This window comes from Paroedura picta, chromosome 4 (genome assembly GCF_049243985.1).
Source record: "Paroedura picta isolate Pp20150507F chromosome 4, Ppicta_v3.0, whole genome shotgun sequence".
Lineage (NCBI taxonomy): Eukaryota > Metazoa > Chordata > Lepidosauria > Squamata > Gekkonidae > Paroedura > Paroedura picta.
Genome location: NC_135372.1, coordinates 48,395,967 through 48,411,522, shown reverse-complemented (window position 1 = coordinate 48,411,522; position 15,556 = coordinate 48,395,967). Strand labels below are relative to the sequence as shown.

Sequence of the window (15,556 nt, the reverse complement as noted above, 5' to 3'; positions counted from 1 at the left end):
TGGAGAAGAGCCTAATGCTGGGAGCAATCGAGGGCAAAAGAAGAAGGGGACGACAGAAAATGAGGTGGCTGGATGGAGTCACTGAAGCAGTAGGTGCAAACTTAAATGGACTCCAGGGAATGGTAGAGGACAGGAAGGCCTGGAGGATCATTGTCCATGGGGTCATAATGGGTTGGACATGACTTTGCAAATAACAACAACAGTTGTAACATCATAACACTGTATAAAAGAACTGGATGTGTTGTGGGGAACAGCATGTTTGCTGCCATTTCAAAGGCCTCCTGTTCTTTTCCTAGTTACCAACTAAGAAAATGACTGGCAAAGATTGAATTGGATACCCCAATTCATAACATTATTGTTCAATAATTATGAAGCACGCCAAATGTGTCATAATGTACTTTGTCAGTAATGGAACCTCCTTTTTGTGTATCTGTAGTGCATTTGGCTCAGCAAAGCAAAACCAAAAAACCAAATCAATACAGAGTCTTTTTCTCTCTCTTTTTTTTGAGTTTTCAGCCAAGCTGTGAACCCCTAGCTTGATTTTGGACTTTGGCTTTTGGTTTGGATCCCTGAATTGCTGCCTTATAAAAAGCTGATCTGAAGACAGAAGTCTATGGATCAGCTGTTTCTCAGGCTGTGAGGGAAGGTCCAACGTAATGAACAGCTGGTCTGTGGAGAGAAGTCTCTCCACAGAACAGCTGTTTGTCAGACTGTGCAGGGAGGCAGTTTAAATCTCTCATCCCTGCACAGCCTAAGCTGATTCACAGCTTTCTCTGGGCTGGCCTCCACCTGGTGGAATGAGCTCCCAGAGGAGATCAGGGCCCTGATGGAACTTGAACAGTTCTGCACGGCCTGCAAAAGGGAGCTCCTCCACCAGGCATTTGGTTGAGGTTGACCAGAACCACCGCTTCCAGTCAGCCCCCCAAAGCCTCCCTCCTACAACCATCACTGCAGACTTGCCTACCCCACTGGGCCATCAGTAAGAACTTGTTCTTTCATAATGTTGTTATTGTTATTATTATATTATTTTAAACTGAGCTATTTGTACTATTCCTGTTTGATGCAAACTGCTCTGAGTCTTCAGGGAGGGTGGTATATAAATATAATAAATAAATAAAATTTAAAAAGAGACTGCTCTCCGTGCATCAGCTGTTTCAGGGCTGGGGGGGGGTTTCAATCTACCACCACCCTGCACAGGTCAAGCAAATCGGTCAGAAAGACTTATCCCCACAGGTCAGCTGTTTGTCAGGCTTTGCGGGGGGGGGGCTGTTTAAACAGCTCAAGTCTATCCGATGGAGAGACTTCTCTCAATGGATCAGCTATTTGTTGCACTATTGCAGGGAACAGGGGGTTGAACTGGCTCTCTCAGCACAGTCTGACAAGCAGCTGATCCCATAGATCTGTGGAGAGAACTTTGAACCCCCTCACAGTCCCCTCATGGATCAATTGTTTGGCAGCTCTGGAGATATTTAAAGGCCTTAGAACCAAAAACTTTTTCTTCCTGTTACTGAACCCAAATTCCTCTTCCAATACTGAGATTTGGGTGATTTGGGATGCACTGAATTGAGTTTGGATCAATTTGACCTGAACCTGAATAAGCAGATCCATAGTTACAACATCATAACATTCTAAAAAAAAAGTTAGTTGTATCATAGGGACTAGAATCGGATGACACCAAATTGGGAGGAGTAGCAAACCTCTTAGAAGATAGAGTTCAATTTGATTTGAGCATGCTGGAAAAGTGGGCAAATGAGAACAAGATGCAATTCAAGTGTAGAATTCTACATCTGGATCATAAAAATGAGAAGCATGCATACTGGATGGGAGATACACTTCTGGCTAGCAAAGTGTGTGAACATGATCTCTGGATACTTGTGGACTGTAAGCTAAATATAAGCACACAGCATGATGCGGTGGTAAAGGAGGCAAATGCAATCTTGGGCTGTATCAGTAGAGGCATCACATCAAAAGGATGCCAATCAGAACACAATCAAAGGTCTGGCATCGGGCAGCCAGTCTCCAAGGTTTTGGTCTAATGCTATTAAAGGTAAAGGTAAAGGTATCCCCTGTGCAAGCACCGAGTCATGTGTGACCCTTGGGGTAACGCCCTCCAGCATTTTTATGGCAGACTCAATACTGGGTGGCCTTGCCAGTGTCTTCCCCAATCATTACCGTTTTACCCCCCAGCAAACTGGGTACTCATTTTACCGATCTCGGAAGGATGGAAGGCTGAGTCAACCTTGAGCCGGCTGCTGGGATCAAACTCCCAACCTCATGGACATCACTTCAGACAGCATTTCTGCCGCTTACCACTCTGTACTACTAATTCTGCACAAAATTAGTCCAATAGCAGATTTCCTCCATAAACACCCAAATAAACATCCAGGTATTTAAGAAGGGCATCTCAAACTGCCATTTTTGTAGCAGATTCACTTTTGGAACTCTTTTTCATTACCACAGACATAAAGCCACAGGATCCTTGCACTATCTGTTCTGAAATAAGCTACCTATGCCCTTTTACCCATTTACCTTCTCTTAGCTCCTCCAATCCCTGTTCAGAACTGGTCTGCCATGCTACCTGCCAGCCCTTCTGTTTCGTATCCAAGGTAAGGACTCCCTCTTTTCTATCCTAAATTATGTTTCAGTGTATCCAATTGCATCTCCCAGTCCCAGGTGTAAACTGCACGGAGCTTTTATTCCAATCCCAGGTCGATTCAGTCCCTGCCGTCTACACAGAATGCGATTTCCGTTTGGATTTGGGGCGATTTAAGTTTTCGTTCTGCAGCAAGAAGGATTGATCCGGAGTGACCCTACCTTTATTGTGTGATATCTTAGAGTGCTTTTAACCCTCAATATTTTTCAAATCTGGATTGGGAAAGCAAGTCCGTGGTAGAGAACCTCTGATAGGCTACACCTGCTCATGTGAAAACTTGCCTTAAAGGAGAAGCCCCTAATTTCTCTCAACTGGATTTTTTCTCCCTTCTCTGCCTTTTTTGATCCTCTCCCCCCCCCCTCCAAGAAAAGAAAGAGGCTCCCTGCTTGGCTCCTCTCCCCCCCTTCAAGAAAAGAAAGAAGCTTGGCTCCCCCCCCTTCTGAACTACCCTAACCATGTGCAGAACACTTTCTTGTTTCAATGGGGAGGGGGGGGAGAGGAAGACCCGAGTTCAAAGCGATCTGGATTCAACAGGATTGACAATGGAATAAACAAAGTAAGTGCAGACTCTGCCCCAGTCTGAACAACCAGTCTATTCTCTGTGGGTTGGCTTGTTCTGGATTAGCCCAGTAGAAAAAACATAATTTAGACTAAAATGTAAGCTTAACTGGTTATCTCTCTTAAAGTAATACAAACACACATTAGGATTGTACAAAGGGAATGGTTTTATTAGTTTAATGTTTTGCTTCTGACCTCTTGTTTTCTCATCTGTATCTTGATTACAGTAATGAGTTACTGGTTGTTTGGCAACTTTTTCTCTCTCTTTTTTGTAGGTACTTGTCTCTAATCTATTTTTTTTAATCTGCAGCTTATTGTGTGAACTGGGAATGGCATATCCAACAAGGTCTCCCCTTGTACCCCATAATTTATTGTATGGATTTGCATGTGTAGGGGGCAGTTTCACATGATAGACCTAGCTTCAGCTTCTAAATGTTTCCAAAAAGACCAAGTCACCGTCAAGTAAAACACGTGCAGTGAAGGAGTTTTGAAATTCCTGAACCAAAAGTTTCTCCTCTTGTTTCTTCAGGGGCTAGAAGGTAAAAGTGAATCTGAGAGTAGACTATCCAGTGTCCCTCTCAACAGCCAGCTCAACCTAGATAGAGACATTCTGATCCTGATATGGGCGTGGATGATATTAAAAGCAAACCGATAATCTTGCCTTTATTTGAATGCTGAGCACATGAAAAAGAATGAAAAACACAGCAGCAGAGCCATAGAGGAGAAGGAGTTGAGGTCAAAACCAGCAGATGCTGAAACAGAAGAAACAAATTTGTGACTGCTGATAAGGGGCACAGCACAAAAGCTTTTCCCAACAGTAACCTTCCTTTTCAAGACTTACTCCTGCTGGTAGTACAGAATCTACCAGAGCTCTGCACCTGTGTGTGTGCGCCAACGGGTGCCTACACCTCCTATTCCCTCCCCCTCCGGCATGGTGCTGGCTGCTTCAGGCAGGAATGGCCACTATGGACGCTGAAGCGCCCAACCCTAGATTAAGAGCTTCATGATGCTTCAGTAATATCAAAGCATGCCAATGACTACTTGGTTAATAATTATAAAACTCGAAGTGCCAACCTTCAACTGATTTGAGCAGGCAATGGATCAAAATATGACAACTGTGTTATCCACATTTAAAAAGATAGCCTTTCCGTATTCTTGTGGATTTTCTTTTGATTTGCATGTGTCACATTCCAGCTGTACCTGGAAAGAACAAATTCAGTTGGTCAGCGTCTTTAATCTGTATGGAAGTCCAAGCTGCCAATCATCAGCTTCAGAAAATAAAAAAGAAATGAAATTCCAAAGTCCTTAGAATGTTTTAAGAACTGCTGCTACCCTGTGGTCTTAAACAGTTATGACACTTTACTTCCAATTTCATTGGAGCATTCCTTCTTAATTAATTCTCCTATTCACTGTTGTTACTGTATATTGAGGTCTGTTCCCAATGAACCTCCCTACTAATTTGTCATCATGTAATATGGGACATAAAAGACACATCTTGCCTGTCATATATTGTGTTGGGTCTCCAGTTAAGCCAATCAGGATGCTGGGAGATATTATTTGAAAAATATCAGAAAGTTCCTATAACTATACTTCATATTCTGCTCAGTCCAGTTATGCACACTGCAGAGCTTGCATATTCCAACGGGCACCAGCTTCATTTCATTGTGAGCAGACTGACTGATTACTATGTTAGATTCAAGTGGGTAGTCTGAGGAAGAGTGCTTGCACTCGAAAGCTCACACCTTGAATATATCTTTGTTGGTCTTAAAGATGCCACTGGGCTCTGATTTTGTTTTGATTACTACATTAGGCAGCTACAGTGAGGAGAATCACTTTTAAGGATTTAAACTTTTGAATCATTTAAATTGTTTTATTTTTATTATTGAAGTGAATTGCTTTATTGAACTGTTGTAAACCACCCCAAGATGGCAATTCCTATATAACAACAACAACAACAATAATAAAAGGATGTCTAAACTGTCTATAGCTGGTGCTTATAAAATATATCTCTCATTATACCACATACTGAGTACTTTTTCAATGTGTGTAAAGATTTCAGCCCATAGAGTATGATTTTCTTAACCTTCTCTCTCCCTCCTATGGCAGCCCAAAATGCCCCCCTTCCCTCTCCCCTGTATTACTGAGGATCCCGGCCAATGTATTTATCTTACTACGTTGTTTTGGAAAAGGATGAATTAAAATTTAAGGTATGTTGGAAAAGGCAATATCGTTTGGAAAGATGTTTTGTCAGACAGAGAGGAGAATTAATTGCAACTAGGAGTGTGGATCAGGATTTGTGCTCTCTGGAAGCTTATAAACAGAGAGCGAACCTTGCAAAGCAATGCAGTAAGAAAATCAGGCTGTGGGACCAGTGATTAGGAATAAATATGTGCTTTGACTGATGACTACTCAAGAGCCTCTTGTGGCGCAGAGTGGTAAAGCAGCTGACATGCTGTCTGAAGCTCTGACCATGAGGCTGGGAGTTCGATCCCAGTAGCCAGCTCCATCTTTCTGAGGCCAGTAAAATGAATACCCAGCTTGCTGGGGGGCAAAATGGTAATGACTGGGGAAGGAAATGGCCAAAGCACCCTGTATTGAGTCTGCAAAGAAAACGCTAGAGGGTGTCACCCCAAGAGTCAGACATGATTCGGTACTTGCACAGGGGATATCTTTACCTTTACCTTTTTTACTCAAGATATACTGTGACTTATCGATTTAATGAAAAACATCAAGTACTGTTAAAATTTAAATGATATGTGGCAATGGTCAGTAACAGATATCAAAGAAAGCCACTAGCATTATCTGTACTGATAATGAAGCTATCTGCATGGATAATATATGGGACACGAGGTGAGGGATTATAGCTTACCCATACACTCTAGAGCACAATGTTTGTAGCAGAAAGGGAAAATTGCTGTCTCACTGAAATGTTTAGATGCATGCTCCTAGAGGCAGAGCTATCTGACAAGTACTGTGGAGAAGCAATCAACACTGCTAGCCACTGCAAAACAGATTATCTGCTAAAGGTGCAAGGGTCTAAAACCAGCCTGCATCAAATAAAAGTATGTGGATCAAAGTCTACACTTTCCTAAAGAGAAATGGTCCAAGAATGTTTTTAGAGCAGAAGGAATTTTTGTGAATCTGGAAATTTAAGGCACACACCAGAATCTTGAATAAATCTTTGTTGGTCTTAAAAGTACTACTGGACTGATTTTATTGTACCAGAATCTGTGTACGTGCGTCCTTGGAATGCTGATCAATTTTGTTGTTTCTTCTTGGAGTTGTACACATCGTGAAGGAGATAACCTTTTTTATTTTCCCCCAGTGACACTCCCCTATCATACCATCTCACCTCTATTTTTCTCTTGTATGTATGTTTATTTTAAACTGTGCAAATGTGCTAGCTGTATTTTAATTTGTTTTCCAATAAAATCATTTTCATTTTACTTCAAACTGGTCTCTGCAAATTTTTAAGGGAAGGACCCTAGCATAATTCCTCATTCCAATCTAATTTTGGGAATAATAGCAGATATGATAGTTTGATTTTTCAGGAACCTTATTCTTCTGGAAATGGTGCCTCTCAACTAAACCTGAACATAGCAACTGTATTTTGGGCCATCCACTCAATCCTGCATTGAAATCACATATTACTTCTCCTAATTAAGGCATAAGAAGTAACCATAATAAATATATTCAAAGGATGTCTTTTAATATTTTTTAGCAGAATAATTCTGAATATATCCAACAACCGTTGTAGGATGTTCTCGCCCTTCCCCGATGATAATTTTTATACACTGTTCAGTCCTCAGCCTCTTCTAAAGCATGAAAATATACATACAGTTGAGACTGTAATCATAGGTCTTTGTTCACAAACCTTCATATTGATATGATGAGTGGTTAACATGCAGAGGAGTCAAACTATGCTATAAGCACTGGAAATGTTTTCTAGCATGGTCATTTTATAAACCTTAACAGCAAAAATAAACATTTTTATTTAGCAATAAAGACAAATGTCTGTTATTTGTTCTGGACAAACATGGAGGCAGAATCTGCAGGTTAAATAATAACAATCTGTTTCATTTATACATAGCCAGCATATTCTGAAAAATATGTCTAATTCTCATTGATATTTCAATTTACAGAGTCAGGAACATACTGCTTTGTTGACTGCTGGTACATTTTCTTCCTTTTATAGCTTCATATGTGTAATATTTCGTACTGTGCAGCCTTAAAATTGGACAAGATATGGAGGGCTAAAGGTAAAGGTATCCCCTGTGCAAGCACTGGGTCATGTCTTACCCTTGGGGTGGTGCCCTCTAGTGTTTTCATGGCAGACTCAATACAAGGTGGTTTGCCAGAGCCTTCCCTAGTCATTACCATTTACCCCCCAGCAAGCTGGGTACTCATTTTGCCGACCTCGGAAGGACGGAAGGCTGAGTTAACCTTGAGCCGGCTGCTGGGATTGAACTCCCAGCCTCATGGGCAGAGCTTTCAGACTGCATGTCTGCTGTCTTACCACTCTGCGCCACAAGAGGCTCTTATGGTGGGCTACTACCATGTTATTATAACATTTCCAATTCTGACTCCATGATCCATTTTGAAGACATCATTCACCCAAAAAATGATAACAAAACCAGCTTGGGTATGGCAGAGTTTGAAAGAAGTGAATGATGATTTCTGAAGAACAAATCTTGCTTGAAAACATCACTTGCATCCTTTTTTGTCTTAATAATCCTGTTAAATAAACAAGAAAAAATTCAGAAATAGATTTTGTGACAATGTTACACATTTGTACCTACTCTTGATCTGTAGCAGAATGCAGCTTTTAAAAAGTATATGTATGAAGAATATCAAAAGTATTATAAAATAGTTTTTGTATCTTAATACGTTTAGTTAATCATATAAATATATCAAAGACACATCTCACCATGCCATCTAGTAATCTATTCCCAGTATTCATTTATTTACTGTATTTATATACTGCCCTCCCTGAAGACTCAAGGCGGTTTATATGAAACAAAAAACGATACAGGTAACTCCATTTGTAGTAATAATGAGGTGATAACAACAATAACATTAACATAATAACAATAATAACATTAAAGAATGGTGGAAACTGCAAAGAGTATCAGTTCAACTCATACTGAGGCCCAGTGGTTAGGGCAAATTTGTAGTGGTCATCATAGGAAGGGAGGCTTGTGGGCCAGTGGGAAGTGGTGGTTTAGGTTGACTTCAACCAAATGGCTGGAGGAAGAGCTCCCTTTTATCACATGGCATGTGTGTTATATACCCAGGAGATGCTAAGATTGTCTGGCTGCCAGACAAGTGACATTTGGAGGTGGTTTCCAATTACCTGTCCCTGGGTCGCAACCCTGGTATTCCTTGAAGGACAGAAAAGGAGTCATGCCATGAACAAGAGGTATCTAACACAACTATTTTATATACATTCATGAAATTTAATAGGAAAAAAATGAAGAAGAGACAGGAAGAAGAAAAGAGAAAGAAAGAAGAGATGGAAGAAAAGGGAACAGACAGGGAGAAAGAAAAATTCAAGGTGAGGAATAAAACAGGCATAGCTAGCACCAACATGAGGCTTGGCCCATGGCAGCCTCAAATATAAAGCAGGAGAGCAGAAGACTGGATCATTAGTTCCAGAACAGATCAACACTGGCCTATGGGAAATCTAACATTTTACATTTTCAATCACTCATTTTGAATTAATGTTTTAAATCAAAAAGTGCCTTGAATGCCTTGGCAGAAAAGTAGTATGCAAATAGAGCAGTTAGAAGTACAGAATAATAGAGTTAGAAGGGACCTCCTGGGTCATCTAGTCCAACCCCCTGCACAAAGCAGGACATTCACAACCCTATTGCTCATCCAATATAGCCTGCCACTCCCTTGAACCTTCACAGAATCAGCCTGTTATGGAAGTTAATTAAATAATGTTGTAATTTGGAAATTGAGGTGGTAAATGGGTTAGAAAAATCTGAGGAACTTTGACATCAATCTGAAAAGAAATTTACGTTCACAAGAGAATTTTCCTGCTATTGAGATGAAAAAGCAATGTAAGTACCTAGATGCATCTTGGATATTCCACCCTCCCTTTTATACATTGTGTTCTGAATGGAGGAGATGCTGGATCTGGACCGTATCTCCATTTGCACACAAACTCCACCATATCTCCAGATTCTGAATATAATTTTGGAGCATATTGCCATTTCAACTGAATGTTGTTATTTGACATATCATCTTCACTTATTGTACAAGCCTCTGTAAAAAAGAACAAGAAATTGTATTTTTGACACAACATAAGAGCCCTGTAGGATCTGATCTGGTCCATCTAGTCCAGCTTCCTGTCTCATGCAGTGGCCAACCAATTCTTCTAGAGACCAACAACAATGCCACCTGGCATTGGGAGCCAGATGTTTAGGGCTTCTGAATGTGGTTGTTACACTCAGCCACCACTCAGTTGGTGTACAATGAATTCTCCATGAATTGATTTAACCCTTTTTTTTACCTCATCTAGTCCTGTGGCCATCATTACACCCTTTTGCAGAAAATTTTATATTTATATCAGACACTGTGTAAAGAAGTATTTCCTTTTCTTCATCCTGAATCAACATCCCATCAGCTTCCTTGGATGCCCTTAAGTTCTAGGATTGTGGGAGAGGGAGAAAAATGTCCCTTTGTCAACCCCCTCTACCTCATGCATAATTTTATAGCCCTCTATCATGCCCCCTCCTTTATAATTTCTCTTCTAAATGGAAAGGATCCACACTCTTCAGCCTTTCCTCATAGGGTAGGTGCTCCAACCCTCTAATAATGTTTGCTTCCCTCCTCTGTAGACTTTCCAGCTCTGTGATGTCCTATTTGTGATATGATGACTACAGAATACACTAATTGAGGCCATGCCATAGACTACAAGGGCATTTTGAAGATGTCATCCATTCAGTCATGTCTGACCCACGTCGATTCTATAGGAAAGTCTTCGCCATGCGCCCCTGTCTGTGACTGCTTCTTTTAGTTGGTTCATGGTCATCCCTGTATCAGCTTTGATCGTGTCAAGCCAGTGGATCCTTTGGCGACCACGTTTCCTTTTGCCACTGACCATGCCGAGTATTAATGACTTTTCTAGTGAGTTTGATTGCATGATGTGTCCAAAGTAAGTGAGCCTTAGCCTTAATATCTTGCCTTCTAATGACATAGATGGTTTGCTCCCCACTAAAACTATCTTGTTGGTAACTTTGGCAGTCCATGGTATTTGCAGCATTCATCTCTGACACCATAATTCTAAAACATCTATTCTCCTCCTGTCTTCCTTCTTTAGGGTCCAGCTTTCATATCCATAGGTTGTTATGGGGAAGACAACGGCATTGACTAGCTGGCACTTTGTATTAATGCTGATATCCTTACTCTTCCATCTTCGGTTTATGCCTAACATTGCATTCCAGCCCAGTGTTATTTGCCATTTGATTTCATGGCTGCATCTACCACTTTAATTGATCATAGAGTCAATTGTGACTTCAAGTAGTTGTCATGATCTTGATCTTTTTGATATTTAGGTATAGTCCCATCTTTTCACTTTCTTCTTTTAGTCTCTTTATCAGGGTCTTCAGATCACGCTCTGATTCAGCAAGGAGTGTTGTATCATCTGCATAACGGAGATTATTGATTTATGACCTCCAATTTTGACTCCGATTGTAGATTCTTCCAGATTAAGCTTCCACATAATTACCTCTGCATAAAGGTTAAAAAGAAAGGGTGGTAAGATACACCCTTGTCTCACTCCTTGGCTGACCTTGATTGTTCGCATTGTGGCCTCCTGGTTGGTGTACAATGAACTGATGAGGTGGGTTAAGTGGGACGACACTCTCAATTCATGTAAGGCATCCCATAGCTTCTTGTGATCAACACAGTCAAATGCTTTAGAATAATCTATAAGGCATAGATAGATGGCCTTTTGATATTCATGTGTTTTTTCAAGAATCCAGCGCAAATTTGCAATGTGGTCTTGGGTGCCACAACCATGTTGAAAACCAGCCTAGACATCTGGCAGCTGAGCATCAATGGTTGATTTGAGATGGTTCTGGATGATTTTCAATAAGATTTTACTTGCATGGGAGATCATGGCTACAGTTTGATAGTTTGAGCAGATGTGAGAATCACCTTTCTTTAATAATGGGATAAAAACAGACCTTTTCCAGGATATTGGCCATGTGCCAGTTTCCCAGACTTTTTGGCATAATGCTGTGATTGCTGCTGGTGGAACACATCTGAATAGTTCCACTGGAATGGTATCTATGCCAGGAGCCTTATTATTTGGGAGCTGTTTCAGAGCCCAGATCACTTCTTCTTCCAGTATAGGCGGTTCCGATTCATGTTGGATGTTTTTTGGCTGGTGACTGAGGCACCCTAATGTTTGCATATAATTCATCTGCATATTGTTGCCATCGATCCTTGATATTGGTTTGGTCAGTCAAGTCTTTTCCATTCTTATCTTTGACTAGAAATATAGCCCATTGCAGTTCGAAATGCAATGGGCGCTAGCAGTGAGAGTGGGTATGGGGGGGGGACTACTTGCAATCTTTCGGCGGATCTTTCGGCGGCGGCGAGCGGCGAGCGGCTGGCGAGCGGCTGCATATCTTGCAACAGTCCTGGGGTTTCGGCGGCGGCGGCCTGATGCGGAGCGGCTGGCGAGGGGCCGGCGAGTGGCTGACTATCTTGCAGGAGTCCTGGGGTTGTTGCGGCTCTGCGCGACTGCCGGGGGTCTCCCTCAGGCGGCGGCCTGACGCGGCGAGAGGCGCTTTGCGCCTCTCACTGCATCAGGCCGGGAGCCTGGGGCTGGGAATCAGAGGGACCAATCGGCAGGCGCTTCGCACCTGCCGATTGGTCCCTCCGTTTGTCTGTCACATCCCGCCCCTTCCACATCCCGCCCCAGAACCCCTTACTGTTATTTAGTCCGTAGCGCCCGCGGCACCACGGGCGGTTTGCAGATGGTCACTTTACGAGCAGTGAAGGTGCTCCAATTTGTTTCACCTGAACAAAGAAGCTTCTGGTGTGGCCTCTAGTACATTCCAGCCGCTTGCATTGTTGTGCCCAGTACACTTCCTTATCTGGTCTAGCAGCGCATTGAAAATCTGCTTTTAGCCTCCAGAATTCATCTCCCATGCAAGCAGCTTTTGCTGCTCTTTGTTTTTCAGCAATTTTGATGGTGTCAGATGTTAAGCAATTTCATCTTCTTTCCTGTTTTTTGTTCTAAAGCAGCTTCTATGATATTAGGCTGAAATTCTTGCCACAATTCCTCAGGTAGCTTCTCAGTAGTATCAAGCAGTTAGAATCTGTTCTTCACTTCTATGGCATATGTTGGTGGAATCTTGGTGACATCAAACTTCTTTGGGGGTACATTTTTCTTGATATTACGTAATCTGACTTTCAACTTGGCCACCAACAGTTCATGATCAGAGCCACAATCTGCTCCATGAAATGTTTTTACTGCTAGAATGGAGCTCCGCCATCTCTGACTGCAAAGGATAAAATCGATCTGATTATGGTGTATGCCATCTGGAGATGTCCAGGTGTATAAACGGCGTTTCGGTTGTTCAAAGAGGGTGTTAGTCAGTTTGTTATTATACTATGGGCGATTTTATGATCTTTTTCACTGCTGTAACAAACTGAGATGATACTTTCAACAAGCTATCTACAGCAACCTCAAGATCTTTTCACTGTCAGTACAAGTTCAGATCACATTAGCCTTTACATGAAGTTGAGATTTTTTTTCTCCTAACGTGAATCACTTTATACTTAACAACACTGAACTTCACTTGCTACATGGTCACACAGTTTGTGGAGGTCCTCTTCAGGCCCTTCATGGTCTGCCTTGGTTTTCACAATTCTGGATAATTCTGTGCCGTCTGCAAACATGACCACTACATTTCTTACCCCTAATTCAAGATCATTTATGAATAAATTTTAGTTATTGATTGGATATGTTTCCCACCACTCCCAGATTAACTGGCAGGTTACAGGATAAAAACTGCACAATAAAACCCCAATTAAAACCCACCCATAAAATCCCCAGCAGCAAAATAACTAAAACTCCAAGACCCCTCCGTTTGGCATCAGCACAACAAGACCCCCAAATTGTGCCTTGGGGGGATGTTAATATGGGGTAAACCTGATGGACTGGCTGTGCCAAGGAGGGGCCTGCAGATCTTCTCTGCAGTGGCCTTAACCAAATGCCTGGTGGGAGAGGTCTGGCTTGCAGACCCTGCAGAACTGTAAAAGCTCCAAAAGGGCTCTCAGGTCTTTATTCCATCAAGTTGGGGCTAGAATCGAAAAGGCCTCAGCCCTGGTTGAGGACAGCCTCACTTCTTGTGGGCCATGAACAAATTTGTATCCACAGAGCAAGGAGCCCTGTAGGGGGCATAAGGCAGGCCCAGACCATGTATGGCCATGAAGGTCAGTACCAGAGTTTTGATCTGATACACAGCTGGCAGCCAATGCAGCTGCCTCAGAACAGGTTGGATAAGGGTTCCCTAAGACATTTATGTAAGGACTCAAGCAGTTGCATTCTGAACCAGTAGTTTCTGGATCAAGGACAAAGGAAAGCCCATGTAGAGAGAGTTACAGAAATCAAGGTGACCGTTGCACCGTGGTCTAGTGCTCTGAGGACAATTAGGGCACTAGTCGCCAAGCTTAGTGAAGGGGTAAAAAATGCCAGAAATAAGGAAGCCCCCAGATTCCTGGCCATGGGTGAGATCTTAAGATGCACCCCAGCCAGGCTGGGATGCTGCACCATGATCAGCCCCCTTCTTCCCTAACCACAGGAACTCCAACCTGGAAGGGTTGAGTTTCAGACAATTCTGCTCCAACCATCAAGCTATGGCTTCCAAACATCTGGCAATGTTTCTGGGGGAGAGTCTGGATGGCCATCCATCAGGAGAGAGAGGTGGGTGTCATCCACAAATTGGTGACAACCTAGACAATAGCTCTGGACCAGCTGGGTCAGAGGGTATATGTAAATGTTAAAAAGTATGGGAGAGAGGACCACCCTCAATGGAGCTCCACAAGGGAGTTGAAAGGGGTTTGACAACTCATATCCCAGAGCAAAAGTCTGTGTCTTCTTCTAGGAAAAGGAGATCAGACATTCAAGGGATGCTCCACATTTAACAGCCCCAGTGAGGCAGCAGACAAACAACTTATGGTTGACCACATGGATTATAACCAACATCTAATAATGTGACAACCAATCCACCACTATCCAGCTGGTGCCGGAGATCACCCGTCAAGGCACTTCTCTACCCCATGGCCAGGATGGAAGCTAGAATGGTATGGGTTGAGCACTTACGTTTCATCCAAGAATGCTAGGAGCTGGTCCACAGTGGCCCTTTCAACCACCTTACCCAGAAACTCAAGATCCAAGGCTGGGAGATAGTTGGCCAGATCCCATGGATCAAACATTGGTTTCTTCAGCAAAGGGCAGACCACCACCCCCTTAATTGACCCTGGGAACTCCCCCAGATGAGAGGGAGAGATTTACAATATCCTTAAGGCAGTAGTTCTCAACCCTGGGGTCCCGACCCCATTTGGGGTTGCCTGGCCCATTCTGTGGTGTCCCCAGGTTGGTTGCCGCGGTGGCATTTTGCCACCTTCACTGCCATTCACCTTCATAAGTATGTGGCAGGATGCTCTTAAGGCTTTGTTGTGAGTCTTCCTCCACACTCACTCTAGGCATCTCACTTCCCTTCTCCTCTCCTGAAGCTCCTTCATATATCAGGGAGGTGTTTGAGGTAAAGGTGGAGAGGGCATTGGGAGACAATCTCATCAATGGCAGCAGACAAATGGGAAAGCCATTTCCCACCAGTACCATCATCCTGTCATCTTGAGGCACTGGGTTCCACAAAGCATTCAGAAAGTCAGAAGAGTCCATCATTCTCCACGGGTGTGCAAAAATATGACTGTCATCCAACTAGGGAAGGAGGGCCTTCAGGGCATAGTGTCTGATCATGGGACAACATCTGCCATCAGCAGATCCACTTCTACCATTGTGCCAAAGATTAGGCCGAGAGGGTGGCCAGATTGATGGGTGGGACCAGCAACAAACTGCAGGAACTCCAAATTCATGATGGCTGACACCAGATCTGATCCAAGTCCCAGGGATGTCAAATCTGCGTGGGTGTTGAAGCCCCACTCCATTCTATCCAATGGGATGGACTCTCCAGTGGACAGAATGGAGAGATGGGGGCACCGTCTTTTGGGATCTCTGGACGTGTACCATATGGTCCAATCATTGTGAAATTTGGAGGGGCATCAGGGAAGAGCCTGCTAGAGCTAGCCTGAATGTTT

The 15,556-nt window shown here is 42.9% G+C and overlaps 1 protein-coding gene across 2 annotated transcripts in view; it reads right to left on the bottom strand.

The window, feature by feature from the left end:
* Positions 1 to 6,899: 6,899 nt before the first annotated feature.
* Positions 6,900 to 15,556, bottom strand: part of CFH (complement factor H) — a 70,475-nt gene continuing 61,818 nt past the window's right edge. For both annotated transcript variants that reach the window (XM_077332712.1, XM_077332713.1), the window contains 2 exons: positions 9,285 to 9,481; positions 6,900 to 7,945 (listed from right to left, as the gene is read on the bottom strand). In XM_077332712.1, coding sequence (XP_077188827.1) covers positions 9,285 to 9,481 — 197 coding nt within the window. In that variant the 3' untranslated portion in view covers positions 6,900 to 7,945. The remainder of the gene's footprint in view (positions 7,946 to 9,284; positions 9,482 to 15,556) is intronic.